The 27872-nt window shown below is 41.6% G+C and overlaps 1 protein-coding gene across 2 annotated transcripts; it reads right to left on the minus strand.

Annotated features, from left to right (window-relative positions):
- Window positions 1–7217: 7217 nt before the first annotated feature.
- LOC100826492 (CCR4-NOT transcription complex subunit 11) lies at window positions 7218–26188 on the minus strand. Of its 2 annotated transcripts, none has more exons than XM_010239500.3 (12): window positions 25903–26188; window positions 22265–22369; window positions 20954–21037; window positions 20201–20254; window positions 19952–20079; window positions 19688–19814; window positions 19476–19613; window positions 9710–9781; window positions 9558–9631; window positions 9321–9462; window positions 8480–8558; window positions 7218–8066 (listed from the first exon to the last, which is right to left on the minus strand). In XM_010239500.3, the coding sequence occupies exons 1-12, from the start codon at window positions 26149–26151 to the stop codon at window positions 7969–7971; spliced, it is 1350 nt and encodes a 449-aa protein (XP_010237802.1). In that variant the 5' UTR covers window positions 26152–26188; the 3' UTR covers window positions 7218–7968. The 2 variants fall into 2 exon arrangements, with proteins under 2 accessions (XP_010237802.1, XP_003577670.1); XM_003577622.4 differs by having other exon boundaries at window positions 19934–20079.
- Window positions 26189–27872: the final 1684 nt, after the last annotated feature.

Here is a 27872-nt window from a genome sequence, read left to right on the forward strand (position 1 = left end):
TATAAAAAATCTCTAATCATTAGGTGGGATCTCGTTGAAAAATCATAAGGATTAGAGTGTGCATCACATTCTTCCAATCCTCTGCTTTCCTATTCCTACGATAATCGTATTAACTGAATAGGGACGCAGTAATTGCAGAAAATAGGTGGATTGTGTAATGTTTTTCACTTAGGGTATTAATCCGATTATTGCGAGAGGAACCAGCAGGCCATGCTTTGGATGAATTGCTTTATGCGGAGAAACTGGTCGAGTTTAAGTAAAAGCTGCCCTACAAAATCATATGTTTGGTTCAAAGGCCTGGAAGAAGATGTAGTTCAGGGTTTATATCGGTACTCACTCCGTCCGTATTTAGTAGGTGTTTTAGTTTTTGCACTGGCACCAAGCACTTCTGAACGCTTGCTTTTTGGACGAAACTCTCCCAGCGCTTGGCCTCACTTGCATTCACTTTATTGGCTTCTTCGATTTTGTTGCCCAATTAATTGAGATGAATACGCGTTGATTCAACCAAGTGTAAGGTTGTGGGAGTAATGACAGGGGTAACATCGGTAGTACAGGCCCCAAAAGACCAAGACGCATGGTACAGGTGGACATGTCTGATCAAATAAAACGCCTCGTTAAGGCGGACCGACGGAGTACCTTCCAAAAATTGGTTCATCATTTCACACAAGACAAGAACCACTATTTCAAAATTCCGAAAAAAAAAAATTATTCACTCCACAAATGAGAGTTTTTTTTCTCCGTATATAATTGGTTTCTCCTGTTATGTAACCAAAAAAAATTCTATGAGACAGAAAAACCCTCCATTTATACAATTTAAGGATAGATAAGCATTTTCTTTTTACTTCACTAAACCTTTGAACCTAGAAGTTTCCCACATGGACAAAAAAACCCGACGAATGGGGACGGACAAAAGTCAAAACCGTGACCAGGGATGGATATTGGGACGGCCAAGGACTATTTGCAGATTCCTCGGTTGCATCCTGTTACATGGGCAGCAGATATTTTGTGTGATGCTCAGTTTGATCAAGGCAGGAAGAAGATAATCTCTATCATGGCTGCAATATGGGACTCAAGGAATAGATGGGCTCATGACGATACTGGTTTTGATGCGATCAAATCATCAGAGACAGTGCTAGAGACGTTGTCTGTTTTGGAGAGAAAACCTGCAAGGCCGGTTCGTTTGGCAAGACCGATATGCACCTGGCATGGACCACCAGACGGCCATGTGAAGATCAACTCCAATGGAGCGATCCATGCGGATGAAGGAAGGGCCGCTAGTGGCCTGGTGGTGAGGGATGCAGCTAGTTTCATTGCTGCTCGTACCTGTGTTTATCAGGGGCTGTCTGATCCGTTGGTGATTGAAGCACTTGCTCTTCGTGATGCTTGCTGCCTTGCGCAGGAGAAGGGTTTTGTCAATGTCATTTGCGAGACCGACTGTGAAGACCTAGTACGTTTATGGAAGAATCGAAGGTATCACCGAGCTGCGATTGCTCCTATTCTCAGTGAGATTGCTGAAGTTAGTTTATATTTTGTGAGTTTTCAAATTGTTTTTGTGCGTCGGTCAGCCAATTGTGCAGCGCGTGAGTGTGCTAGATATGCAGCTATGCACGGTGTTGCTACAGATTGGGTAGCTCAGGCCCCTAGTTTTCTTTTACAGAGTCTTCAGATTGATTGTAATCAAGCTTTTGAGTTAATAAAGTGGAAGTTTTAGCCTAAAAAAAAGGACTATCCGACGAGTGTCGTCCCTGTTGCCATCTTGACTCACCATGCAGTGTTGTTCGGGTAGCTTGGTTAGACTGTGAGCATCTTTTTTTTATTCAGGTGTCTTATTGTTCTGTTAACTTAGAAGTAGTCATTTCATAGTCAACATTATAACTATTCTGATGAATTTTTTTCATCTCTCATGTAATTTCACGAATGTCATATTTAGATCCAATGGTTCTTACCGGTTACATAGAAATTTCATGAATGTCATATTTAGATCCAATTTCACGAACGATATTTGTTTTAATCGAGAGAATTTAACTTCTCCATTGCAGGCTCCGTATTTGGTCTACTCTCATCAAGCTAGTGGATCGCCAACTGGCTTTGATGGCATGTGACAGTTTGGAGCAATTGGCCAAGGATTTTTTTACCCACAATGGGTGGCGGTCTAGTCTGCGGATTGAGTTTGCTTTTTTTTTCAAAAATGGAAGCTTATATTGATCTCAACGTTATATCCAGCGATACTACCAAAGAGTATCACACCTCCGGCCTCTGCGTCGAGACGCACACAGCCAAAGTACCACACAAAAGAAATATAACAACGCTAAGCAGACTCAATCCGACGACTAGACCGCCACTCATGATGACTGAAAATGTCCCTGACCACTTGTTCGAACTTGCTACACGCCATCAAAGCCATTTGGCGATCTGCTGGCTTGAGTAGCGTAGACCAAGTACGGAGTCAAAGTGTGCATGAATATAACACCTGCATAGGAGAAGTTAATTTCTTGCAATTAAAAACATGATCATTTCTGCATAACCAAATTACCCAACATAGAGCTGCAGCCCCAACCAAAATAAGTGCTCTCAATTTATTATTAATCCCACGTAACCAAGACCCAAACGTATGAGAAACATCACGAGGGGGATAAAGATTAGAAGCTATTTGGACTATTGACCATGCAGATCGAGAGACATGACACCGAAAAAAGAGGTGTACAATGGTTTGATCCTCATGACAGAAACTGCATTTTGAGCTACCCTTTCAGTTCCGCTTTAGCAAGTTGTCTTTAGTTAGAGTGACCCCGCGCCGCAAGAACCAAAGGAATATTTTTATTTTGAGAAGAACCTTTAACTTCCAAACCCATCGTTAGAATGGGGTATGTCAGAGTTAACCAAAGCCTGATACATTGACTTGACCGACAATAAACCACTAGGGTGAAGGTTCCAACGAAACTCGTCCCGTCCCAGGGAAAAAATTAACATTGACAAGGCGATTCAGGAGCTCCGTCCAGGCCACCAGTTTAGGTCCAACAAGACTACTCCTGAAGGACACATTCGGTGGGAAGGAAGCGAGAACCTATGCCAAAGTACCGTGCTTATTCCGAATAATAAGAAATAAGGAGGGATATTGGCCACGGAGGGGCTACCCCCCAAGCCAAGAATCCTCCCAGAATCTCACTTGGGATCCGTCCTTGATAGAAAAAGATCCAAAACGGAAAAAAGACCGTTTGGCTTTCATCAGACAACCCCCCCCCCCCACCCACCCCAGAAATGAGAATCCCCCGGTTTCCATTCGACCTGAGCAAGAGCCTGCGAACCAATATATTTGTTGCGTATCAGCTCCTTCCAAATACCGTCCTCAGACAAAAGTTTAAATAACCATTTGCTAAGAAGCGCAATATTGTTGGAATCAAGATCCTGGATACCCAAACCCCCTTGCTCTTTTGGCCTGCAAAGAATACTCCATTTTGCGAGTCTATATTTCTTTTGTTGACTATCATTCTGCCAAAAGAACCTGGACCGAAAATAATCAAGCCTCTTGAGAACTCCACCTAGAATCTCAAAGAAGGACATCATATAAATGACCATGCTAGTGAGAACGGACTTGATGAGCAACCCCCCCCCCCCCCCCCGAGAGAGGTGCTTACCCATCCAACTCGCGAGTCTCTTCTCTAGTCGCTCTTCAACTCCCTTCCATTCGGAATTTTGAATTTTCCTATAATGGTATCGAATAGGCAAAGACCCCATCTCACAACCAAACAACTCTGAATATTGCACAGTAGAGTCCAAGGCCTCGCCAAAGCAAAAGTGTTCACTTTTATGAAAATTAATTTTTAAACCAGACAGTTGCTCAAACATATAAAGCACAAGTTTGAGATTTCGGGACTTATCCAGATTATGCTCCATAAAAAGCATTGTATCGTCCGCATATTGTATAATAGATAAGTCGCCATCGACAAGATGGGGCACAACTCCACCAATTAGACCATCCTCACGAGCTCTCTGATGTAGTAATTGAATTCCATTTCGTACTTGTGGCTGTGTGCGTTACGGCGCAGAGGCCGGGGGTGTTGTATACTTTCCATATAGCTTTGAGATCAATAATAGCTTCAATTTTCGAAAAGAAAAAAATTTCTCAGAAATAACTAGGCTGTTTTTTTACCCCAGTTTTTTTCTCTAACTAACTAGTCAACATTTTTCAATTTTAATTGATGAACACAGAGAATTACTCCATTTCGAGATAAAGAATAATATATCTGATGAGATATGACAAGTGGGCCCGGCAACCAAATCAGTTTGTATGTCTGCCGACGGGGTATCTTGTGATTCGCAGTCGCATTTTAGCCATGTGCTACGCAAAAGAATTTACGGTCTCTAAACGTTAAATATATAATTAAACGACGAAGATCAAGATCTGCTCGATCCGGCACCGTACAGAGTAGAGCGCGATGATTGAATACAATTTAGCCAACCTGTAGGAGCGGTTGGTATTGCGTCGCCTTTTGGAAGCAACTCGCAAAGAAAGCATGGTCACCACCAAACGCAGTCCCGTTCCGTTAAATTTGTAACCATACAAACTATATGTATAATCAGTAGCCAACTTTTCAAATTGGGTCAATTATCGGTCTAGCTAGTACAGTAGTAAGTGTTTACCTTTTCTTTTTTGGGGGGGAAGCTACATAATAGAGTTGATAATTGACTGTAAAGTTGGGAAGGGAGTGATAACGATCCTTCTGGCTTTTCCTGGGACTGAAAGTAGCCATATTTTATAGAATCAACTTGCAGACGATGCATTGGATCTTAAACACAGTTACGCTAAGCATGCCAACAATTGGTTCAATTATGCTCACCTGTACAGATAATGAGGAGGCAATGTGATAAGCTTCTATCAGTGGGATGCTAATGCATGCTTCGGCTTTGTGCGGGGGAACATAAGGCATTTTTTGCTTGTGAATTTTGTGTTTTGAAGCGGAAAAAAAGGGAGAGAGTTAGCCAAGTGCTGTGTTTGATTCCTTAAACATGCAACCAGTCACGCCGTGTCTGAAGGTTATCTGTACCTTGTGCAACTTGGCCATGTGTAATGAACTGAAGGACATTGGTGGGATTCCGAATCTAAAACGGTGGAACGGACATTTTATTTTCCTATAGAGATGGTCACGACTCGTCCTTAAAACCACCACAATTTTGTGCCAACTCTCCAAAAAATTCACACACAGAATCCACTAAACAGGACGTTTCAGACTTTCAAGTTCAATCAATGTGTTTCAGTAATACTCCTTAATCCGGGACAGAGGGAGTACCATTTTTGGGGTTCCTTATCCTTGTTCACTGCATTGTAAGCAGATTTTCTCATCACCTTGCATCAGATAGGCCGTCTCAGATCTAATTAACTTCAAATTGAGCATAATGTCTTTTGTCTAAAGATACCCACGAGCTAGCTTACAGAAATGTTTACTCACCGCAATTCCTGTTGCTTACTCCGCTGGGGCAGGGAGGGACTAGAGTCTGTCTTTATACACTGCATAGTATCATCACTCTTCCATTTCATCACCAACAAAAGTTAGAGACGGGGCCTGACGGGATGATGGGGCGGCTGGAGGGGAGTCGGGGAGATTTGGGGAGCAGCGCAGGATGGGTGCTCCCTGCGACCCTGCTTGCCGGCCAACGGCACAAGGCCGTGTTTGGGGAATGAACGACATGCTTTGGCTCCTGCACATGACCTTCTCTGGCGTCTGCCTCCCATGTGACAGCAAGGGAATTCGCTCATCAGCGGAGGTTAACCGCGGCTTGCACGCTGCAAATCAGGAGTTCAGGACGGCGTGGTTTGCTCTTCTAGGGACACTTGTTCCTTCTGGTCCTCTCGTGTGACTGTCTCTTGACGTGCCGGAACTGGCGGCGGAGGGAGTGAACTCCGCCGAGAACCCCCTTTCGGAAAGTGTAAAGCAGAGGTGACAGTTAAACACTAGGCATTTGTTTTAGGAATGGAATAAGAAGTGAACGTTCGCTCTCTAGCCTTCTGGCGTGACGGATAAAGTTGCCAGCCTCGCAGAACTAAAGTTGCCATCGTCACAGGCTAAAGTTGCCGGCCTAATAGAACCAAAGTTGCCATCTCACGCAACTAAAACGTTCGTTCCATAGTCTTCTAGCGCGACGAGACAAAGTTGCCATCCGTATAGAACTAAAGTTGTCACCTTCACAGACTAAAGCTGCCACTCTACAGAACTAAAAGTTGCCATCCACGAACCTAAACTTGCCACCCCACAAAGACACGTGCCACGATTTCAGACATAATCTTTTCCGATCGAATGGCCAATAGAGCGTTCGCTCCGAGAAACTAAAAAGCGAACGTTCGCTTATTATAAATCCGTTTGTTTTATCTTATTTCGGGTTTCAAGGAAAGAAAATAGAACTGTGACGCATAATTTAAGAATAATAATCGTTTCACCAAAGAGAGTAATTTTCTATTCCAGATAGCAATTCTTAGTTACTTTGTCCATTATTGGTTGAACAGATAATCGAAATTGAAAAAAAAAACTGTCTTCTATAATCTTGTTGTTTAGCTTGTCAAAGTGAAGAGGGATCTATACCCAAGGGATCTACCCTCAAGAGATCTGTCCACGTAATTTGGCTGGGTAACGCTCCTTGATTTTGCATCGCATTGAACCCTTGCATTCACAAATCGGTCACAACTCACGAGACCGTCACCATGGAGTCAAGACTCAAGACCCTTGAGCCTTAGCCGAAACAGTCTCCCAGACTCCCATTCTTATTCTGAACCACCAGACTATCAATCCCTAATGCTCATTAGTCACCTATCAACAAAAGTGTATCTAATAGAAGGTTTCATCAAGACAATAACAAGACTATCAGTTTGAATCACAAGTTTTAGTGACGTCAGTTTGTTCCAGGCTTCTATCCATTCTAATATTGCATTTGAAGCAACCCCATGTTTCCTTCAACCCTGTTTTGAACTTTGGGTGGAGATTATTTCCAATGATCCAATAGAAATACCACTCATACAAACAGCTTCTTAAGGTCTTCAGTCCTCGCAGCACAGACACCTCATCACATTCCAACATTGGTCATTCTTGCTAAATCTATATAAAATTTACAAATGCCACCACAAAGTAACCAAGTATGACAACTGTCACCACTGTTCACAACGTAATAAAAGGATTGGAATGTATATATCCATTAGGAGTGGAGACTCGAATCTAGGAATATCTTCTTAACATAGAGAAATTTGCATAGCAATTGAAAGTAATTCGTTCCATGAGTTCATACTTTAATTTACCCAGGTATCCACAATGGCAATATGTTTCTCATTGAAAGAAAAGAAGTCCCAGAAAAGTTGGCAACAGTAAGATCCCAAAGCCATTTTGTCCTCTGACGAGGACAGGTTTCCATTAGCTATCTGCTAGGTGTATCCAATTTTAGCTGCTTGACAATCTTCTTCTCACAACCAGGTTCCAATTGGCAAAGGTGGTATTTATGCTTCCCATGAAGATTATCCTAGAAAATTTACCCTCATACGAGAGTAGGTTTCCTTTCCACCGACCAATTCACTTAATCACTTTGTCCACTATTGCTTGAATATCTTCTTTTTTTAGCTTGTAAAACCAAAGAGGGATACACTGAGACAGGATGAGCAGCAGGCGCTCATTCAGCTGGCTGCTTAGTGCTCCCCTATTCTTTAACACGCTACAGTTAGTTAACCTGTCTCACCTAAAGAAGATAGTTTAGCCCACACTGAGAACGGGCACAATCAAAGAAAACTGGGTAATAATTCTGGGGTATTTTTCCTTTTCCCTTTTACGTGAGTGGACAGCCTAACGGCAACTAATACATCAAGAAGAGCTATGATCTAACCAGCACAACCCTAACTGGAATTAGCATTTTTACAGGAAAATATAAACTATGAATGCACAGAGTGGAAAATTTGTTTAGAGAGCTGAACTCCGATAAAGCATACAACTGTCTTCACTCTAAAGATTTGAGAAGCCTGAAAAGACCAGCTGCTTCTCTTATTCGGGAGAACGTGATGCAGAATGCTTGTACCTCAATGAAGAGATCCTCAACTGCAAAAAATAAATAAATAAAAACTTAAACAGTAACAATTTCAATCTTAATCTACAAAGGAATAGGTATTGAAATGACCAATCTCCCATTTTAGAAAGAGGGTCATTCTATGTAACTGATGTGAAACAAGAAGTAACTATATTCAGCAGTCAAAAGATAGTGGGTCTTGCTTAAAATTGTCACAACTCACAATAGTACAGAACATTTCAGGGAGCCCAGTCTGGCATATATGACACCATTTCATCCATATTTTTTGGCAGAACATATTTATTGCATCAGACCAATATAGCTTGCAAAGAACAAGCAAGTTTTAAAGAATTTTCAACCACAAAAGGTTATGGATCATGATAATAGATATAGAAAATAGAATTGCATTAAAAAGTATCTGACCATCGCGAATTGATATACTCACCATTTATTATCTTGTTTCGAATAAGACTCTGTAGAAAAACACAAACTAGTCTCACTAGTCTGTTTTGCATGTACTTATCCTGCAAGCAATGTCATCACATAAATTTTTCTGAGTGTTCAAGATAACAAAGATACTAATGTTCACAACAGGAAATGAATAGAACTCATCGCACATGCAACTGTTAAAATCTTCTAAATATGGATTTTCTTTCAAACAGCCAACGAAGACAACACTATGCCCTAAATTAGCATGCGGAAGGAAAGGGGAACAGTAAACAGAGGTAAAAGTATGGCCTGGGGATGGCTATGGTTGATATCAGCCTGGGTGCAAGAAAACAGTAGTGTCAGTTTAAAGAAATCTTGGAGCCCACAAATTCCCATTCTGCTCAAATTCAAAGATGTATAATTAAATTTTGATTAACACACACACACACCACCCAGAGACAATGAATTTATGTACGTTTCCAATTTGTGGTACTAGGTAAGAACAACATGCAAGTCAGAAGCACGGAAATGTTCCACAGATATATAAAATGTAAGGGAGGTCCACACAATGCAGTACATCAATAAAGATAATGACAAAATCCCTCCTGCTAGTAAGACAATCATAACTTGATTGAGTACATCGACAACTGAGATCAGTAAAAGAACAATTTAGCATACAGAAAACTAAATAGCAGAATTCACAATCTCACTCCTGGGTTTAATGAAAGTACGTTTTATATTCTAAACTTGTACGACTATTAAGCAACTAATGTTATGCACCACATTTTCTATAAGAATCCAAGATGATCACCTCTAAACTTCCTGGAAAAAAAAGACTTGCACAATTAAGAACAAACCTTAATATTTTGACATGACCGGATGCAGTTTGAGATGTAGTCCTGAATGAATCCAGGCGGTAGATCTACCGCTGTAGTAAGCCTGTTTACAACCTCCATTGAATGTAGGCTCATTTCCATGCTCACAAGAATATCAAAGTAACTGTTAAACAAAAAGGCAAGTGCGTAAAATGTTACCGGCAGAATACAGAAAATAATAAATAAAGAACAGATAAATGGAACATCTTGTGTACATACGAATCGATGTCTGGAGAGTTGATCAACTTTGACAGAACATCAACAGCAATGAGTGGATTATGTTCAACAAGGTCCTGAAACAAGAATTTCAGACCATCAACATTAAGCATGGAGCCAATCCATTAATCCAACATGTTATCAGGAGCACATACAGGGAGCTTCTCTGGTGTCATCGCACAGTGATAAACTAGCTTCCAGTCTTTCGCTAAATCTAGCACAACTTGCTGCAAGAAGGATGAATCCATTAGACATGTAACATTATCTAAATAGCCAGTATAGTAGCAGACTAGGGGTGGTGACCACTATAGCGATCATCCATGCGCAGATAAAACACTTATTTTAACGGTGCAGCTACGCATGCTGTGCTAGTTGGCTACAATCAATTTGCATATTCCATGTTTATACAATACCAACACAATTTCATTTGTATTCATAATACTAACTTTCCTATCAAGTTGTGTTCGCTCATTCTTTTTTGCATGGAACCCGTTTTTTCTTCTGTTTTTAGGAGAACAATATGGGAAGGGAGAGCTTTACTGAAATAGCTGTTTTCAATTATTGACTCCAAGACTGATGTCACCACACAAGCTATTGAGTTTTGATCTGTTGACACAACATTTAGTACACAATGTTCTAAGTGGTAGCAAACCAAAAGGTAACGAATTTGGACTTCACCTATTTTCCTAACTTAACAAAAGCATTTAATGTTCTAAATAGTCATAGAAGGTATCAATACCTCACTAAATATATTCCTCCAAAACACATCTAATCTTTCCAACTTCTTTTCGGGAAAAGGAAAAGCTTTACGTCTTGACGCATTAATAGAGAGAGAGAGAGTTATCTAAAAGGCTACGGGAAGGCCCACATCCCAAGGATACAACCCAATAAGTGCTAGGCACCGCCAGGATTAGCGCTGCGAGTCCCGCCGCCCTGCCTTAGCCCACATGAGCCTCAGCCCTGATCGTGATCAACCAAGCTGTTCGGGTGCGTGTTGCCGAAGACGGTTGCGTGATCAACCAAGCTGTGAGGATGATCAGGAGGTCCCCTTGCGAACCGCGGCGGGGGCTGAGTGGGTGGCCTGTTGCCACCACTCCACAAAGTCATCTTCAGCAACGAGCAGCCTCACGGTCAATCTGATCCACGAGAGCACCTCATGCCACAGGGTGCTGGAGAAGGGGCAGCAAATAAGGAGGCGGTTCATGGTCTCCTCTGACTGGTAGCACAGCAGGCATCCATGCCTTGCCCGCCTCTTCGCTGTCCAACATTGATCCTGACACGCTAGACAAATGAAGAACTTGGTGCCCAGGATCGCCAGTTCCATTTCCACAAGGGAGACGATTGCCCCCAGGAAGAGGGTGCTGTAGCAGGACATGGAAGAGTACTGGCCGCTGGTAGTCCAACACCAGACCTTGAGGTCTGGCAAGGGGGAGAGCTGCACCGTGCGCACCTCTTGCCTTCTCCAGGACACAAACCAAGAGCTGGTGAAGGGGGATGACAGCGAGGACAGACTTGACCATGGTGAGCCGCCTTTGTCATCATGGCTGCCTTCCAAGTAAGGAGGCGGTCCGCAATTCCTCCATGAGAGATTTGAAGGCCTCACTAGGCAGCTTGCGGATCACAAGACTAGTCCCAAGGTACTTGACAGGGAAGGGAGCAACTTGGCATCCTGTCGTCGCCGCAGCCTCAAGAGCTTCCTCGTCAAAGCAGCCAATAGGTGACACCAAATACTTCGCGAAGTTGGTGTTAAGCCAAACCACCTCCCACACCTCCCCGGAGACCGGGGCATCGAGGTCAGCCAAGTCCTCCGCTCAAAACCTAGAAAGTGTAGGTTCAGCGACAACTCATGCTCCAGGACCAAACCAGGAAGCAAATTGAAGTGAGCAATCGAGGCCTCTCCAATTGCCACATGGCCCGAGACCACCGTTCCATGGACAGGTCACATTCTTCTGCTTCCTATAGCATGTGTGCTGGTGAAAGAATGTCATATTAGCCCCCCCCCTCCCTCCCCCCCAGCCCAGCCAAGCAACCTTGGATCGCTGTCGGGCCACAATACCACTCAGAGATGTCGTGTTTCTATAGCTGCATCGACGAAGAAAATAACCTAACGCGCGATCATGAGCATTGACGGAGCCAACCAGCTTATTGCTCCAGCACATGAGCTGCCAAGCAGTATCTTTGAGCTTGGGAAGGAGAAGGCAGGTAGTTTCAGAGTCATCGTGCTATGATGCCCATGCTGCCAAGACCACCTCCATGAACCCATCCAGCCTGGTCCAGAAGTTGTCAAACTGGAACCTCCGCCTACATGTGAGTCATAGGGAGGAGTTGAGAAGGAGGGGGCAGTGGTCCGAGATGACGGTCAAGGGGCAGCCCATGACGCATCCAGTGTGGTCGGATGTTAAGCCTTGCCTTCTGCTGCTGCTCAACCAGAGCAGGGGCAGTGGTCTGCTCAAGGCTCCACGTCTATATTATTTGCAATAGATAATCTCAATGACTTGAGCACTGGTACACCCTAATGGTTTGCCTTGCCTTCTGCCACTGCTCAACTAGCGCTTGCTAGAAAGGTGGCCCAATAATGCTCCTGTAATAGTGTGTTCTTTGACAGAAACTACTCAACCAACTCAACAGCCATTAGCATTGAGCAATATTTTAAGCTTTTGTGTTTCAGTCAATAATGATACACACCTTAACCAGTGCTTCCTGGAGCATGACTAAGAATTTAAAGAGTCCCTGACGTGCGCCGAAGGCCATCTTGTCCAATTTGCTAGGATAAATCTGAACTTCATGGTAGCTGGTCCAAGGTCCACTATAGTACTAGAGGCACGGCACGAGGTCAACGAGCTAGGGTTGAAAAAATAGATCAAGGTACTCTAAACTTGGCTCAAACTTACTCTAACGAGTCGAGTAGTCTTTCAAACATATTAAGTTAGCGAGCTTTAAAAGTCGAGTTAACGAGTACTCATTAAGCTCGTGTGCCTTCTAAGAGTTCTAGCTAAGCAAATCATGCTCCACAGACCCCTGCCCAAGGCCCACAACTACAATAAAAGAGAACCCTAAGCATCGACAGATTCCACTATATACATGCTTTAAGAATATATTTATATTTTGTTGGCAATATAGTATGGCATTGGGTGTTCCTAACAAGCTTAATGTGTTTAATGAGCCAACTCGATATTTTAACGGGTCGAGCTAGAGTTGGAATTTAAGCTTGTTGAGATAATAAGTCCAGTTGAGCCAAGCAAGATCATTACCTTAACAAGCTAAATTCAGTCAATTCAGTTCGAGCCAAGGTGGTTCGTTATCCACCCCTTTGACAAGCCACTCATTAACTACTTGTGATAACACTCACAAACATTTCCTATATATAAGGCAAGAGAACTGACCGTCATCGAGGCAACCGCTCCAACAAGTTGTGGCTTGTGCAAGCCATAACGGCATATGAGAACAGTCCCTGACATAATGGAGTCATTTTGAGGGCGAACTTCCTAACATCAGCACCAAAGGGGCTGGCACGTCAGCAACAAGGTTGCCCGACCGCTCTTATGATTTTAGAAATTGAGAAAAGGAAATAAGAGATTGGGTTTGGAAAGAACCTATTGCATTAGTTTCCATCTTTAGTTCAAACCCTATATAAAGTGATAGCACTGTTGAAAAGGTTAAGCAATAAATACCAAAGAAGTCTCCCTCATGTTTCCATCTGAGCCTCATCATGACTGGGAACAGTTCCCCATGTGCATAGGAGGTAAAGGAATGTTTCTATCCTCCGCAATCTCACTCTGAAACCCATCATCTTCTTCGTACTCGAATTGCCGCATACATCGGCCACAACAATTTGGTATCAAAGCCAATTGTTGTGGCCCCATCCTAGTAATAAAAGAAATGGGGGTTCCTGGTGTTCAAGAATAAAGTTCCGAACTTGTTCATGTCATTGCACAACTTCCCACCATAAATGGATATAGTCAAGGTGCTAGCCTGGTGTGCACAGAGTCGTAGCAACCATGACAACCACCTCGCGCATCAAACTTTCGTGGAGTTAAGCATCTCCTTGAAGGGCTTTGGTCCACAATAACCTCAAACTACTTTGTTCCGCAAAACCATTGTTGTGTGGTTAAGGTCGCTTCCGTGGAGTTAAGCATCTCATTGCATGCTCGCACAAGCATCAGCATGGGAAAATTGTGGTCTTGGATAGCTCTCTATAACTGCGAAATAGCACCGCTATAGCTATTTTGGACCCAAAATGCTAACGATGGACCAATGTTCTGTTATACAAGTGACTAGCACTACAGGTCTAAATAGCTTCGCTCTGTTCCAGAGCTTGTAGCCAGCGGTAGCTTATCTCAAAATAGTATGGTAATTTTGGAATAATTTATAGAGAAGTAAAAAATGCATCAATTATAAAATTAAATTTTGAGAGAACATGTCGAGAGACTTATATGCATGTTTGAGACAATATAGAACTCTCGTACTATGGGAGGCTTACCGTTATACTAGCGTAACTGAGTATAAAGATATTGTATCAAAATACTAAATAATTTTGGCAATGACAAATATGCTATTTCCAATTCTTTTGAAACCGCGACCCTATTGTTGTGTCGGTCTTTTACCACCTCTCCCCTTGCGCCTGCTGTAGGTCTTCCCGAAGCGTGTGTCCTTAATGGGTGGATCTATACATTTCTGATATGGCATATATATTAAATATTAGCATTAGACAACAAAAATAAGGCTTTCAGAACTAGGAAATTTGTATAATGAGCAACACAAAAAGCGAAGAGCAGAGCTCAGCTCAACCATGGCCAACAGTGCAACAGAGCCATAGTCCCACTATTAATACTTGTTCAAAAGGATAACCATAGTAAATGCCAGAATAGTGTGAGTAACTTTCACTTCTGTAATATAGCTGAGTATGTTACGCAAATATCACTACTAGAGTACAATTTGTTGTTTCATAAATCGAACATGCACATGCACCATTTTAGTGTAATTTAGGCGCATCGCTAAGAAGAAAGGTTGAATGGGCGGACTTGTACTGATGAGACTTTCCACTATTGCTTGAATATATTTTTCTTCCTATTGTATCCCCTCTTTTTCAGATTTCACCAAGCTTCTTTCTTAGTTGCTTCGTCTTAGACCGCCTTTGCCATTTGTGTCAATTAGCCCTTAGGACCCATTTCTAATTGTGCTAGTTATCAAATTATTTGAAATAGTAACTAGGCCATGAATCATCAACGAATCAACCTATGAAACAAATGTAGAAACTGTTAGAAATATTTGGCTAGGCCAATATAAATAATTCCTACATAAATCCCAAAGGCTCATTTCATTGGTCATACGCACTCACTTATTTGCCTCCCAATAAAGCGCGGTCGTATGCGTCGGACCCCTTGACCGAACACCTTGCCTTCTTGCGATGCGGCTCCACCGGGAGCACATGTCTTGCAAGTGAAACACAATTGTTGAGAGGACAAAAAAGTGAACCATATTGCACTAATGGAAATGAGGTCAATGTTTGGCATTGGCTACTCTCGTTAATTTTGGTTGCTTTGACGTGGCTTGCTAGTTTGAATTAATCGCAAAAATGACCTTACACAAAGGTTGTAAGCGAAGCAATCTCGTAAGCCTCAGAAGGCTATGAAGGGAAAGAGACTTTGAAACGTGAAGCTTATAAATTAGGATATATGTGAGATGAATGGTACTTAGGCAAAAGCTGGGAAGAAATTCTTCATGGCATTAAGTGATGATTCAACTAGATATTGCTAGTATTTTGACGAAAGCTGGAAAGAAATTCTTCGAGGCATTAAGTGATGGTTCAACTAGATATTTCTATATGTATCTATTGAAAACTAAGGATGAGGCTCTGCACTACTTTAGAATAAGTTGAAAACCAACATGGCAAAACAATCGAAAGTGTTTTGTCAGATCGTGGTGAAGAGTATTTTTCTAACAAGTTCAGTTCATTTTGCAAAGAGGATGGTAATCCATGAAAGGACGCCTCCTTGTTCACTCTCAATCAAATGAGTTTGTTGACAGGAAACCACATTCTAAATGATTTGGTTAGCAACACATTAGATATTGTAGTTCTTATTAGAAATAATTTTATTGTACTAGGAGTAGTTTTATTTTCTTTTGTATTAGGATTCAAATTTTATCTCGTACTTGTATATATTTGACCTAGAACCTTGGCAATAGATCAAGCTACAAATTTCTTCACATGGTATCAGAGCTAAGGTTTATTCTGCAAGCACAACTCGTGCTCCGATCAAATTTTTTTCCAGGCCACACATCAATCCCGACCGATTTCCCACCCAACCATAGACCTTCTTGCAACGGTTCGATTCCTCGTCACTTTTGGGTCGAGGTTGTTTATACTGCCGCATATCTCATTAACATCCAGCCTTCCTCTACTCTTCAGGGTGCGATTCCTTTTGAGCGTCTTTTTGGTCTTCTTCCGGACTATTCTTGGCTCCTTTTGTTTGGCTTTGTTTTGTTCTTAGCTACTCGTGAACGCACCAAACTGACTGCTCAATCTGTTGAGTGTGTCTTCTTGGGATATAGTGCTGAGCATAAGGACTATTGGTGCTATTACCCCATCAGTCGACGGATGGGAATTTATCAGGATGTGGCTTTTGACGAGTCTTGTCCTTTCTAAGCGCACTCATCTTCTCCATTGGGCTCTTTGTTAAGCCTTTTGTGTTTTCTAACTTTTCCTGACACTCGTATCACGGTCATGCCCTCATCCACCCATCCCACTTGGTCTCCACACATTTCTGATGCAGGCTCCCCGCGAGCTTCACCATGTGCTTCATCTCATATGGCCCTTGAGGTTCCTCCTACTCTGATATCTCACTATCGACTCTTCTACACACGACACCCACATGTCAAGGCTGCTCCCGATGCGTCATATTCTCATGACATATAGTCTTTTCCAGATGTACCATCTTATCCTGACGTGTTTTCTTCCCCTGTCACAATCTTCTTCTGAAATGTCAACTTCTCCTAGTGGGTCGTCTTCCTCTTCAGATGTTCCACCTACGTATAGACTTCGTGATCGTTCGTTCCACCTATTGACTGGTATGGTTTTCCTGGAGCAACTTTCTGAGCCGACCTACTACTGTGATGCTGTTGTTCGAGGAGTGGCATCATGCGACAGCAGAGGAGCTTGCTGCCCTTGATAGCACAGGCATGTGGGATCGTGTCTCTTCTTCTCCCACATATCGCCTCTAATGGTTCTCTTCAGTCCTACACGGCTCCTCTTATGGCCCGTGCCTTTCAGCAGGAGCATAGTCGTTAACTATGACAAGATATTTGCTCATGTGGCCCACATGACCACTCTCCGTACTGTTCTTGCGGTGGCTTCTGTTCGCCACTGGTCTGCCTCTCAGCTTGATGTCAAGAATTCCTTTCTTAATGGTGAGTTACGTGATGAGGTCTGCTTACACCCACGAGGCCCATGCATCCACCACCTGGGTATTCTCTTCTTGAGAGCATGGTGTGTCGTCTTCGTCTCTCTTTATGATCCTAAGCACGCCCCTCATGCCTGACTTAACCTCTATGGCCACTGCTACTAGCTTTTCAGCGAGGTAAAGTTCTTGCGCTTTTTGTTCACATTTTGTCTCATGGTCAGACTCTCCTATATTTTGATGACGTGATTATTCTTTGTTTGTAGAATAGATTCCTGGATGGATGTAGGCCTTGTTCACTTATTGCACTTTGGATATAGGCTGTTCCACAAGGTTCCTCTCCAATCGGATGTCTGCAACTACTGGCTGCACAGGCTAAAATGTGGAGACCCCTATAATATATTATTTGCATAAAAAATACACACTGCAAACCAAGTGAGTTCGTGCTCAGATGGCAACCTTGTGCAGCCAGAGTTAACTTCCACATAAACAAGGCACTGCGGAAACCTATAGTAAACTATTTGCATAAAAATCAAACTGCAACTCTAGTGAGTACATGCTCAGTTGGCAACCTTGTGCGGCCAGAGTTAACTGACACATAAAACATGTCATTAACCAAATTAAAAGAATGACTTATTTACACGGTTGGGACACCTCGAAGTAGAGATCAGATCCCAAAAATGAATGAAAGGCCACTATATGAAACAAAAACAGAATAAATGTTGTGAACATCAGTATGCTGCATCAGAGCAGCATCAGATGCATTGCAGCCAGCTGGCAGGGAAGATTTACAAGACAAGGATGCTACGGTGTGTGAATCCTATCGTGGGAAAAGATGCCTAAGTAGAGTCAAAGTACGACTCGGCTAGGGATAGTTCAACAGAGACGACACGAGTTAGGATAGATGAGTTGGAGATAGAATTAATGAATTAGGAATGCTCAACTCAAGTCCATGGAGATCAGGGACATATGGTTCGTCGCAAAAAAAAAGGGGACATATGGTGTCTGGATACTTTATTAGGAGGTTTCCAAGTTAGAATGCAATCAGTCAAGTTAGGAGGCAGGAGTATTATATAAGGGTTGGCTATGTACTTTTAGAGAATTAAAAAAAGATAGAAACAATGTTGACTGACCTAGAAAGATGGAATTATATGGATGAATTTTGACAAAATTTAGTTGTGCAAGACTCCCAATTCACGTACCAGTACTGGGTATGCACAGAGCAGAGTATATATCTGTAACTCCTAGGAAAAGTACCATGGCAACTGGCGAGCCAATGAGGTATCAGAATTTTTAGCTTAAAAAAGAAATGGATTTTAAACAAGGTACTCCATGCGAACACCGAACACATAGGTACTGCCATACTGTACAGCCCAAGCCATTCGACGCATAGAAGCAGGCCAGCCCAACATGAGAGAGCAGGAACCCTGGCAGTTGGGAATATGATAACCCGTGGCAGTCACCAGCACGTGTGCCAAAAAAAAAAGCGGATTTTGCAATATTGGTGTGACTGAGTTCATGTCAAATGTGATCCTACCAGTGTCATGAATTCAAGATTTAGTTCATGATCTATACTATTCTCGAATCCTTAAGGCTGCTAGTGCAAAATGCCAGCTGGAAGTACAAGTGAAACTGTGGAAGATAGGAGCTTCAGGTGCAACCTCCTTTTTGCAAATTCAAGATGCCACTAAACCCTCTTTTGGTTCATTACTTTTGCAATTGCTTGGCAAAACCATGTGGTGTTGGTGGAGGGAATGCAAAGAATTTGGTACAAATATTGCGACAAGGTAATCACAGCAAACTATTCAAGAACTAGTCATATTATTTTAATATATATGGCAGATCTATTCTACAACTGGTGTGTAGAGAACCTGTTGTATACGCTGACCCACTCTACAGGGCCACCTCATGTACCATGCCTCCCTACCACGACCACCCACACCCCCTCAATGCTGCCGGGCGTCGCTCCCCCATGCCTCCTACCTGCCACCCTCCCCCTGCCTCCGCCCGCCATTAGGCACTGCCGCCGTGCAGTGCCCTCATCTCCTCACACACCTCCTCCCCCCCCCCCCCCCACTGTGTGCCGCCCCCATGCTTCCTCATGCGACTCTCCTCCCCTGGCGTGCCTCCTTGCCGTTGCACGCCACCACCTGTGCATCCCGGCCGCTGCCAGCGCTCCTCCGTTTACACGCCTCCTCCCTATACTCCATACAACATACTACATACTCCTGATTACGCTAAATACTACTCCCTCCGATCCTAAATTCTTGTCCTTGTTTTAGTTGTTTTAGTTGAACTAAAACAACGACAAGAATCTGGGATCGGAGGGAGTACCTAAATTGTATGAAACAGACGTGGGAGTAACTACACCTCGTATTACTTTAGTCTTCCTATATATGCAGATATACCAGCGCAGTATGGAAACGCCATACAGTGGTAAAGGCGACCCGCAATGGCGGCACATCCGTGCAAACTAGACATTTGATATCAACATATACATTTGAGAATAAGAGTAGAATAGAACCTCCTGTTGTGCAGGTGCAAGTGGACCTTTACAGGCTCTTCCAACCAAATCTCGGATTGCAGCTCCTCGGCTAGTGTCAGCACACATGCTACCATCCCATAGTAGCTCATGCTTGTTATCCAGGTTCAACCACTGTAACTGTAAATTCATCTAGGTTTAGAAATAGAAGTGACATGAACAAATAACTTACAGATCATAACTAACAATCCTACCTCCCCTTCAAGTATTTCAAGTCTGGGGGGCGGGGGTCTTATCCATGGAGGAGACAATCCTTTATGTGCTGTTTCTTGAAGTAAATCCGCAACCACATTATCTCTATTTGGTTTGGCTGGTGATACCCTAGACACAGTAAAACAGAAAATCAATTCATAATAAGGTCAATTGAAGTGCAAAATGGCCTCCCAAGATATGGATGCCCATCAATAGTCAGTTGCGAGCCGAAAGTAGTTGAGACATACTCTGATGAATCGCCGCACCTTTGAGAAATATCTGGATCAGGAACAACACATCTAACTGTAGCAGCTGTACAGCTGCTAGTATGCATCTTGGGTTGTACAGCATTGCAGGAGTATTGCCTTTCAAGCTGCTCTTTTGGCAGTAGCACCTATAAAACAGATGCTCTTCTGAACAATAAGATACTATAAAGTATAAATACTGGATGTATTTTTCCTATCAAGTGTATTCAGTCAGTCTCACAATATTTATATGGAAGTACAATCATCTACCTGAGATGCATAAAAAGACTCCTTCAAGTAATCTGCAGCAGACTGCTTCAAGATCTGAACATAGAAAATGAATTTATCATACAGATGCCAAGTATTTCTTTTTCACGAACCTAGTCAGAGGACAGGGTGCTCCTGCAGTTCATTAGTAAAACGAATCGGCCTGCTTACGAGGAAAACCAGGCTGAAAAACCTTACAGATGCCAAGTATGCATCTTAACAATGATGCAAAACTGAATGAACTCGTAGATTTGGTAAAGGCAAACCCACCATTTGCTGATGCATGTCAACAAGGTAAAAGGAAGAAACTAGAATCCAAACAAAATGACCATATGGTGGTGCAGCATTTGTCTCTCTACATTGCACTTACACCTCTAATAGTCACATAGTTACCATTCAGCATGTATCAGGCACTTCCAATTTTAAAAATTGCTCTTGTGGTCCCTGACATTGTGGCAGCACATATTAAACCTAGTTTCAGTATCTAAACAACTAAGCTATTATTTGGCACATCCTAATTGGGGTATCAATATTATATTATCTTGCATTATGTACCTTCCAATATTTTAATAAACATTTTTTGAACTTTTACATGTGTATACTGATGTCTATTTTCGGGAAAGGGATTGCATATTGCCATGTCTGTACTTTTCCAGTATTCCTTTCCGATATCTCAGCACTCATGCAGCCTCACGATATGTGAAATATGCTCATTAATCATGTAATTACACTATAAGTCATAGAGCATGAGAATACCTCATTATTGTCCCTGTTAGCTGAACTTAACAAAAGGTGGAGAAATGCCTGTTCTGATCTCTCTGAGGTTTCATCACATGCAGCCTGTAAATGCAAAATTAAGTTAAGTCAAGTAAGACAGAGCCATGGAATACATTCTGTAATTTCAATACAAAAAAATATATACATGACACAGGAATATGATATTATTGGGCCATATAAAAATGAAAACAACAGTATTTAGCCATCTTATTGTGCAAAAAAGTGGCCAATTTCATTCATGGCAACAAGATCTCAGTAATCTGTGTAAACACACTATATCAACCATTTATTTAAGATACTGTGCAACAGGATCGTTATGCTTAAGAGAAAGTACACAGCATGCACATCATAATAAGCAAGATAACACATTGCATAGCAAGATAGAAGATATGAGTACATATCAAAACTAAAAAGGAGTATGCATCGAGTACAAAACCCCTACTAGATTTGGTACACTAACCATTTCAACAGCCTTCAAACAGCAACCAAAAAAACAGAGATCAGGGGCTCAGATTGAAACACTAGGAAGGATCAATGTTGTTGTGAGATAACTGCATTGTAGAGTTTAATCATAGAATAGAAGACTCTACTAGAGACATCAAACTAGAGAGATTGCGGGTAGCTCTAACTGCTATTCTATAATCAATCATGATTCATGATTATGTCCTTGGTGGATATAGAGTCACTGATGGACATACTAACCAGCAAGTTTAAAGTTCAAATTCTACTGATGTTAAGAGAAAGACAAACACATAACCAGGGCGAAACAATAATTCAAGAAAAGATCATTCAATCGATCTTAAGCCTACTTCATTTAATGTTAAAAAACACTTCTTCTAGAGTTCCAATTAGATCCTGCCATAATTACTTAGTGAATTTTTGCAGGACTTAGCTACTTATTTATTCATTTTATATCATGATAAAATGACTATTCTATGTTGCTGGGCCATGATAAGTAATGAATGCCACATCAGTTTCTTGTCAGTGCGACTACAAGCACGTCTCCACTGGAACTGTTATAAACTTAGAAAAAAATATGACCTAGGTCAATTGTGAAATGGAACAAAAATAGAAATCACAGAAACAGATGGAACTATTCATGAAATTTTACAAGAATCAAAGCAGCACACATGAATCACTATTAATGGCAATTATGTCCCAGTCAAAACAGATAAGAAAACAAAAAGGCATCACCAATTCGAACTTTTGGAACATGCTAATGCGGATGTATGGCTATACTCCTAAAAAATGTAAAAGAGCAATGAATAGGCAGAAAAAAATTACACTTACATTTATTAACACTGAAGCAAACGGAGTTGCCAACTGTGAGGAATAACCTTGATGAAGAATTGCAAATGCGATTAAACGCTCAGCTGGTTGAAACATCATCTTGTCCTGATAAAAAAAAATAAGTGACATGAAATGAAAGCCTAATTTTCATTCTAATAAACAAATAGAGCAAATTCCAGAAACAGCACAGTGGCGGTCCATGTGCAAGCTGTGATGTCAATTGACATCACAGCTTGGCTAAAACACTGTTAACTTCTTTAGTTATTTATCAGAAAAGTCATATGAACATGAAGACTTCGAAAGGAATGACATCACAAGGTCGAAGGTCTTCCATCATCACTACACATCTTAGAGGTGCATGCCTCAATATCTTCTACTACCTCCGTCCGAGTTTATAAGGCCCGCGTGTATTTCTAGATCATCAATTTCATAAACTAAGAATATGTATTATAGCACAGAAAGTATACCTTTAGATTCGTATTCGAAAGAACTTCTTAATGATATTTTTTTGTCATATAACTTATATTTGATTAGTCAAATTGGTGATCTAGTAATACGCGCAGGCCTTATAAACCCAAACAGGGGTAGTAATATGTTGGTTGGTAGATAAAATAAAGGTCTTTAAGGGAAATATTTTAGCAAATGCTTACAGGGAATAACTGTGAGTTCTTTACCATTCAAACAAAGTTACAATAACAAAATCTGGGAACAGTCAAACCATAGACGGCAATAAATGCACTTATTCTAGAGGCCTTCCCCATCTTCCATATACCATTCTCCAAACACAAACTCATTATTGCAACAATGTATAAGATGAGACAAATTTCAACATTTTCACGTAAAGAACTCACAGTAGGTGTCAAAAAGATCCTTGAAACCTGTTGAGAACAAGATATTGCTTATTTGATATAAGTGAATTCAAGAAGGCAGCCGCTCATTTCACTATCATCTACTCCCTCCGTCCAGAAATAAGTGACTCGGATTTGTCTAGATTCATGTGTATCTAGAAGTGTTTTAGTGTATAGATACATGCGAATCTAGATATATCTGAGTCAGTCATTTCCGAACGGAGGAAGTACCACATAGGAAGTACAAAATCCTTGGAGTATAAGCACGTGGAACCATTGGTATCATCCCAAGAAAAAAAATCTTCAAAACAAGCAAGCAAGCAAATTCACATATTATCAGCCCATTAGTTATTCGATCTAAGATAAGGACACATAAATCCTACTAGTTATGCTGAAGAGTTAAGACAATAATAACACAATGACTCAGATAGTTACATAGGTAAAATACTGAAATGCACTTGTGTTATCATTTGAATATTGATTAGTAAATCATACAAGTTTAATCTTTTATGCAATGGCATCCATAAGCAAGCTAACAGAAATGCAATAGAATAATCATCAGCGTCAATATTAACAGAACATCAGCAATCATGTGCATGAAAGGCATAAGAACAGATCAAAATGGCATGAAAGGCATAATAGAGTATGTGCGGGAAAGAGAACACTGAGGAAGCCAGGAGGAAAGAATGAGATAGGATATATCAGGTCCACTAAGTTCCAGCCATTCGAAATAAGGTAGGAATTTGATTATACATATAACATACAAAAGGGAGAAAAATCCTCATCTGAAAGCTCAACCTAATACTGTAGTTTACAAATTCATCTCAACAACCAAAACCTCATTGTTGTTTCAATCTATATGTCCAAACAAGGAGGGAATAACAGGAGCGGCAAATTGAAAATTTGGATATGTTCTTATGCTTTGTGAGAACATCCAGAACTTTTGGCTATTTTAGAACCAAAGAACCCAAATACTTTCTTCAGATGAATCTAGAAATTCTGCCAGTCTGCCCCAAACCTACGTAGCAGTGCCACAACTTAAGACGACTCAACTCAGTCAATTTAATCAGCAAGGAAAATAACACAGCTGACGGCAAACCATTGCAATAATAATAGTGATCCCAATAACAAAAGAATCAAACAGTAGAATCTAGACATTGACGAATTCATCTGAATACCAGGAGCCGCATCAGTCTGGTGAAAAGCCAAGAAAAGATACCATAGTCTAGCCACTGGCCATTGATTCTAATAAGATGTACTTTGGCCAGGAAAATGAATCAAGAGAACTCTAGGATTGGCGAAGTCACTTATGCAAAGTGACAAAATATACTTGCATTGAGTGCTTTGTACTAATGAGTAACACAGAAACATAAGTAAATCTAGCCATTTACAAACTATCTGAACACCAAGAGCCGCATCAGTCTGGTCAAAAGCCAAGAAGATACCATGATTCTGTAATTTAAGAAAAAAAAACTCTGGCCTTCCATTCTAATAAGATGCACTTTTGCCAGGAAAATGGATTAAGAGAACTCTAGGATTGACAAAGTCACTAAGCAGAATGACAAAATATACCAGTGTTGAGTGCTTTGTACTAATGATTAAAACACAGAACAAAAATAAGGGCATAAAAGGCAAAAAGGTATCATTATGCATGCACGCCTTACAATTTCCGACAAGATTGTAAAATAAATAAGCCCTGCATTTGGTGGCACAAAGTAGCTAAAGAAAATAAAACTTCAAACTAGGAAAACACAGAAAAACATGCCAATCCATTAACATGTCTACAACCTCACTTCAAAACTAAAATCAAAAGAATAAGATAGACAGTAACTCAAGCAGCTAGCCATGTGCCAGATGAAAATATATATAGCAAATTGTAAGTTCTAATAATTAACCTTGGTTCCCTGTCAGCTGTGCTCTCTTCCCCACTACCTCCTCCTGTTGTCCTATAATTTAGCAGAAGGGGGACAAGGATACAGATCTGATGTGTTCAGGTATTGTCCACCTACCCACCCCCGGATTCTCTCGCACTGTTCCCCATCTCTTCCACTAGAACTCCCTAAAAGTCCAGCCAATCAAGAGTATTTTTGCTCGGTACCAGCATTTAGATTCAATAACATCATTGTTATCAATTCAATCTTCAACCTCAAGGTTCCTGCATTTCAAGACTATAGGGAAGCCTTCATCTTCGTCAGGTAGCCATGTTACAACACCACCTGCTACAGGTTCTGGAATGATGGATGATGCCTCACATTTCGGAGCCACTCATTTTGAGTACCCACAGGACGCCACCATCCTTCATCACATCTTCAGCAGCTACTGGGTGCATGCATTCCCCATGGTCAAAGCAACAATAAGAACATGTAGGGCTCCTAACTTTGAAATTCAGCCCCGTGACCGCAGTGTCAGGATTGTACTAGTTTTTTCTTTGTATTGACACTCTTGCGAGTATTTGGGCTCTGTTCAGGGATCTAAATTTCAAGAGAGAACTCAAATAAAGAAGCGTAACGTTCGTCAACATCCACAGATCAAATGAAGCCCAGATAGAGCAGCCAGAATTACAGACCATCACAGATTGGTAGCCATGAATTTCACAAAATAGTCTGACAGGACAATTTCCCAACACAGTCCCAGCCCATCCTAGCTCTAAACTTCCATCAACCAGCAGGCTGATCGACCCTCCCCCCCAAAACCCCCTATAAACCTAAGTACCCTACCATACCCAACACGGGACCAAGCAGGGCAGATTAAACGGTGGACGGGTTCGAGGCGGAAGTGGCAACCGCTTACCTCGAGGACAAAGGCGATGGCGGAACCAAAGCGGAGGCGGCGCTCGGGCGGGACGCGGGCGAGGAAGTCCGCCACGACGTCCTCGAGCGGGCGTGAGACGCCGGAGAGCAGCTTGAGGAGGTCAAAGCACTCGTCGCGCCGCATCTGGCCCATGGGCATGAAAGCGGAGGGCTTCGGGGCGACAGCGGGGGCAGGGGCGCTGGCGGGCGCCGCCGACAACGAGGGGCCGGCGTCCTTCTTGGGGGACATGGTCGGATAGTTGTGGGAGCGGGGGGCAGGGCTTTGCGAGGGTGAATGGGTTTATTGTGCTAGGGTGCGGTTTTGACAATGTGAATTTGGATCTCTTTAGAAAAATGAAATTGTGAATTTGGATCTCTTAGAAAAAAGAAATTGTGAATTTGGATTTTATTTTTTTGGTTATTAATAACCATATAGTGGTCGGAGTCACATGGGAAATGTTTTGCTCTACGTGCAGAAAAATTGTCAAAACTAGGAAGGTTTACTTAATTTAGTTTTAAAAAATTCAATCGCTTGATTCTGATTTTTGACGATGTGACTATGGATACTTTTTTGTTTTTTGTTGATGAACATCATTTGAATTTGGGAAATATTTTGCTCTGTGTGGGAAAATTTTGTAAGACTTGGCCCGATTTGTTCTGTATTGACTCACCTTTAGTCAATTTCATTCGTGTGTTTTTTTAATTTCTTTTCTTCATATAATAGAGTTAAAGTATTGAATCTGTTAGCTTTTTAATAGTTTGAGTCAAGTGGAAAAGATTTGCTCTGATTAAGTATGAAATCTCTTGTAAAAGTTAGGTGTGTTTGTGTACTGTCCTTGCACAAATTTGATCACAGAAATTTGAATTCCCAATTGAGATTGAACGGAGGATAGTTGCTTCTAAACTTCTTCTGGTTCAAGTTGATTTCATATATTAAAGTATCTAAGGAACCTTCTAGATACCATGTTGTTTCCAAGAACTCCAAGGTGGCAAGGAGATATGGTAAGTTGGTAACCTACCTGCAGAGAGAGCCAGTGTTGATAAAGGAAAGCACCTTAGGCCCCGATGGCAACATGAGCCATACTCACAGAAGAGTTTGTTCCTAACACAATGGAGACCCCTTCGAAAAACCAAGCGCAATCAGATTGACAAGTCTCAAGTTCAAGCAGCCCAAGCTGAGCCACCTCAATTTACAAACCCTAGTCCTAAGAAGATTTGGTAGAAGGCAGACACATGACTGTAGGCTAGTTGTTGATCTCATCTAGCAAGTACTCAGTATCCGTTGTAATCCTTCTCCGGGTCAATAGAGAAGGCACACGACATTGCAACTATGATGATTCACTGGCAAGACACGGCAGCAGTGACTGCTTCATACCGACATGTCTATTTAGCCATGTATGAGTGACGACCAACAAAGGAAAATCCCTAAATACTCAATCCTCCAAAAATCCTATGAATTTCTTTTGAATCAAAGGAGCCTCAAGTAAATTTTGTATTTTTCATGTGGTGCAATCAAGCAGCTTCTGTTGTATATTTAGGTGTTTTGAATTCGTATAGTACATTTAAACATGAGATTCAATAATTCAATTCTTATGTTTTTGAAATTCTGCTAATCGATGAGTCTCTGTGTCACACAATATCGGTCGCTTCTTGGTGCTTAGTGCTTTGCAATCAGAGATATTTGATATGCAGAGGAGAAAATAGACGCAAGATGTTGATGTTTGTTATGATTTGTCGGTTGGATCATATGTTCCACTAATGTGCGGCCGGCCACGCTTTCTACGCTTACTTCAGCGTAGCATTCCCTCAAAAACATAACGCACACACAACATCCGGAAAAGAGTAAGCAAGAAAATATGTCTAGGTGGGAGAGAGAAAAAAAGTTTTTTCTTCTTCTTCTGAACCTCAACCGTAGGATACTTTGTTAAGTATAAATAGCTGAAATTTATGAACGAATCCATTTGTTTCACT

The sequence above is a fragment of the Brachypodium distachyon genome, chromosome 4 (assembly GCF_000005505.3).
Source record: "Brachypodium distachyon strain Bd21 chromosome 4, Brachypodium_distachyon_v3.0, whole genome shotgun sequence".
NCBI lineage: Eukaryota > Viridiplantae > Streptophyta > Magnoliopsida > Poales > Poaceae > Brachypodium > Brachypodium distachyon.

What these genes read in the sequence shown, in the direction of transcription:
- LOC100826492 (XM_003577622.4), bottom strand. Translation starts at nt 26,151, where the DNA reads ATGTCCCCCAAGAAGGACGCCGGCCCCTCGTTGTCGGCGGCGCCCGCC. An exon ending in AGTCTTTTTATGCATCTCAG is followed by an intron (nt 20,080 to 20,200) that starts GTAGATGATTGT and finishes TCTGTTTTATAG; the next exon opens with GTGCTACTGCCAAAAGAGCA. An exon ending in TGACACCAGAGAAGCTCCCT is followed by an intron (nt 9,632 to 9,709) that starts GTATGTGCTCCT and finishes TTCTTGTTTCAG; the next exon opens with GACCTTGTTGAACATAATCC.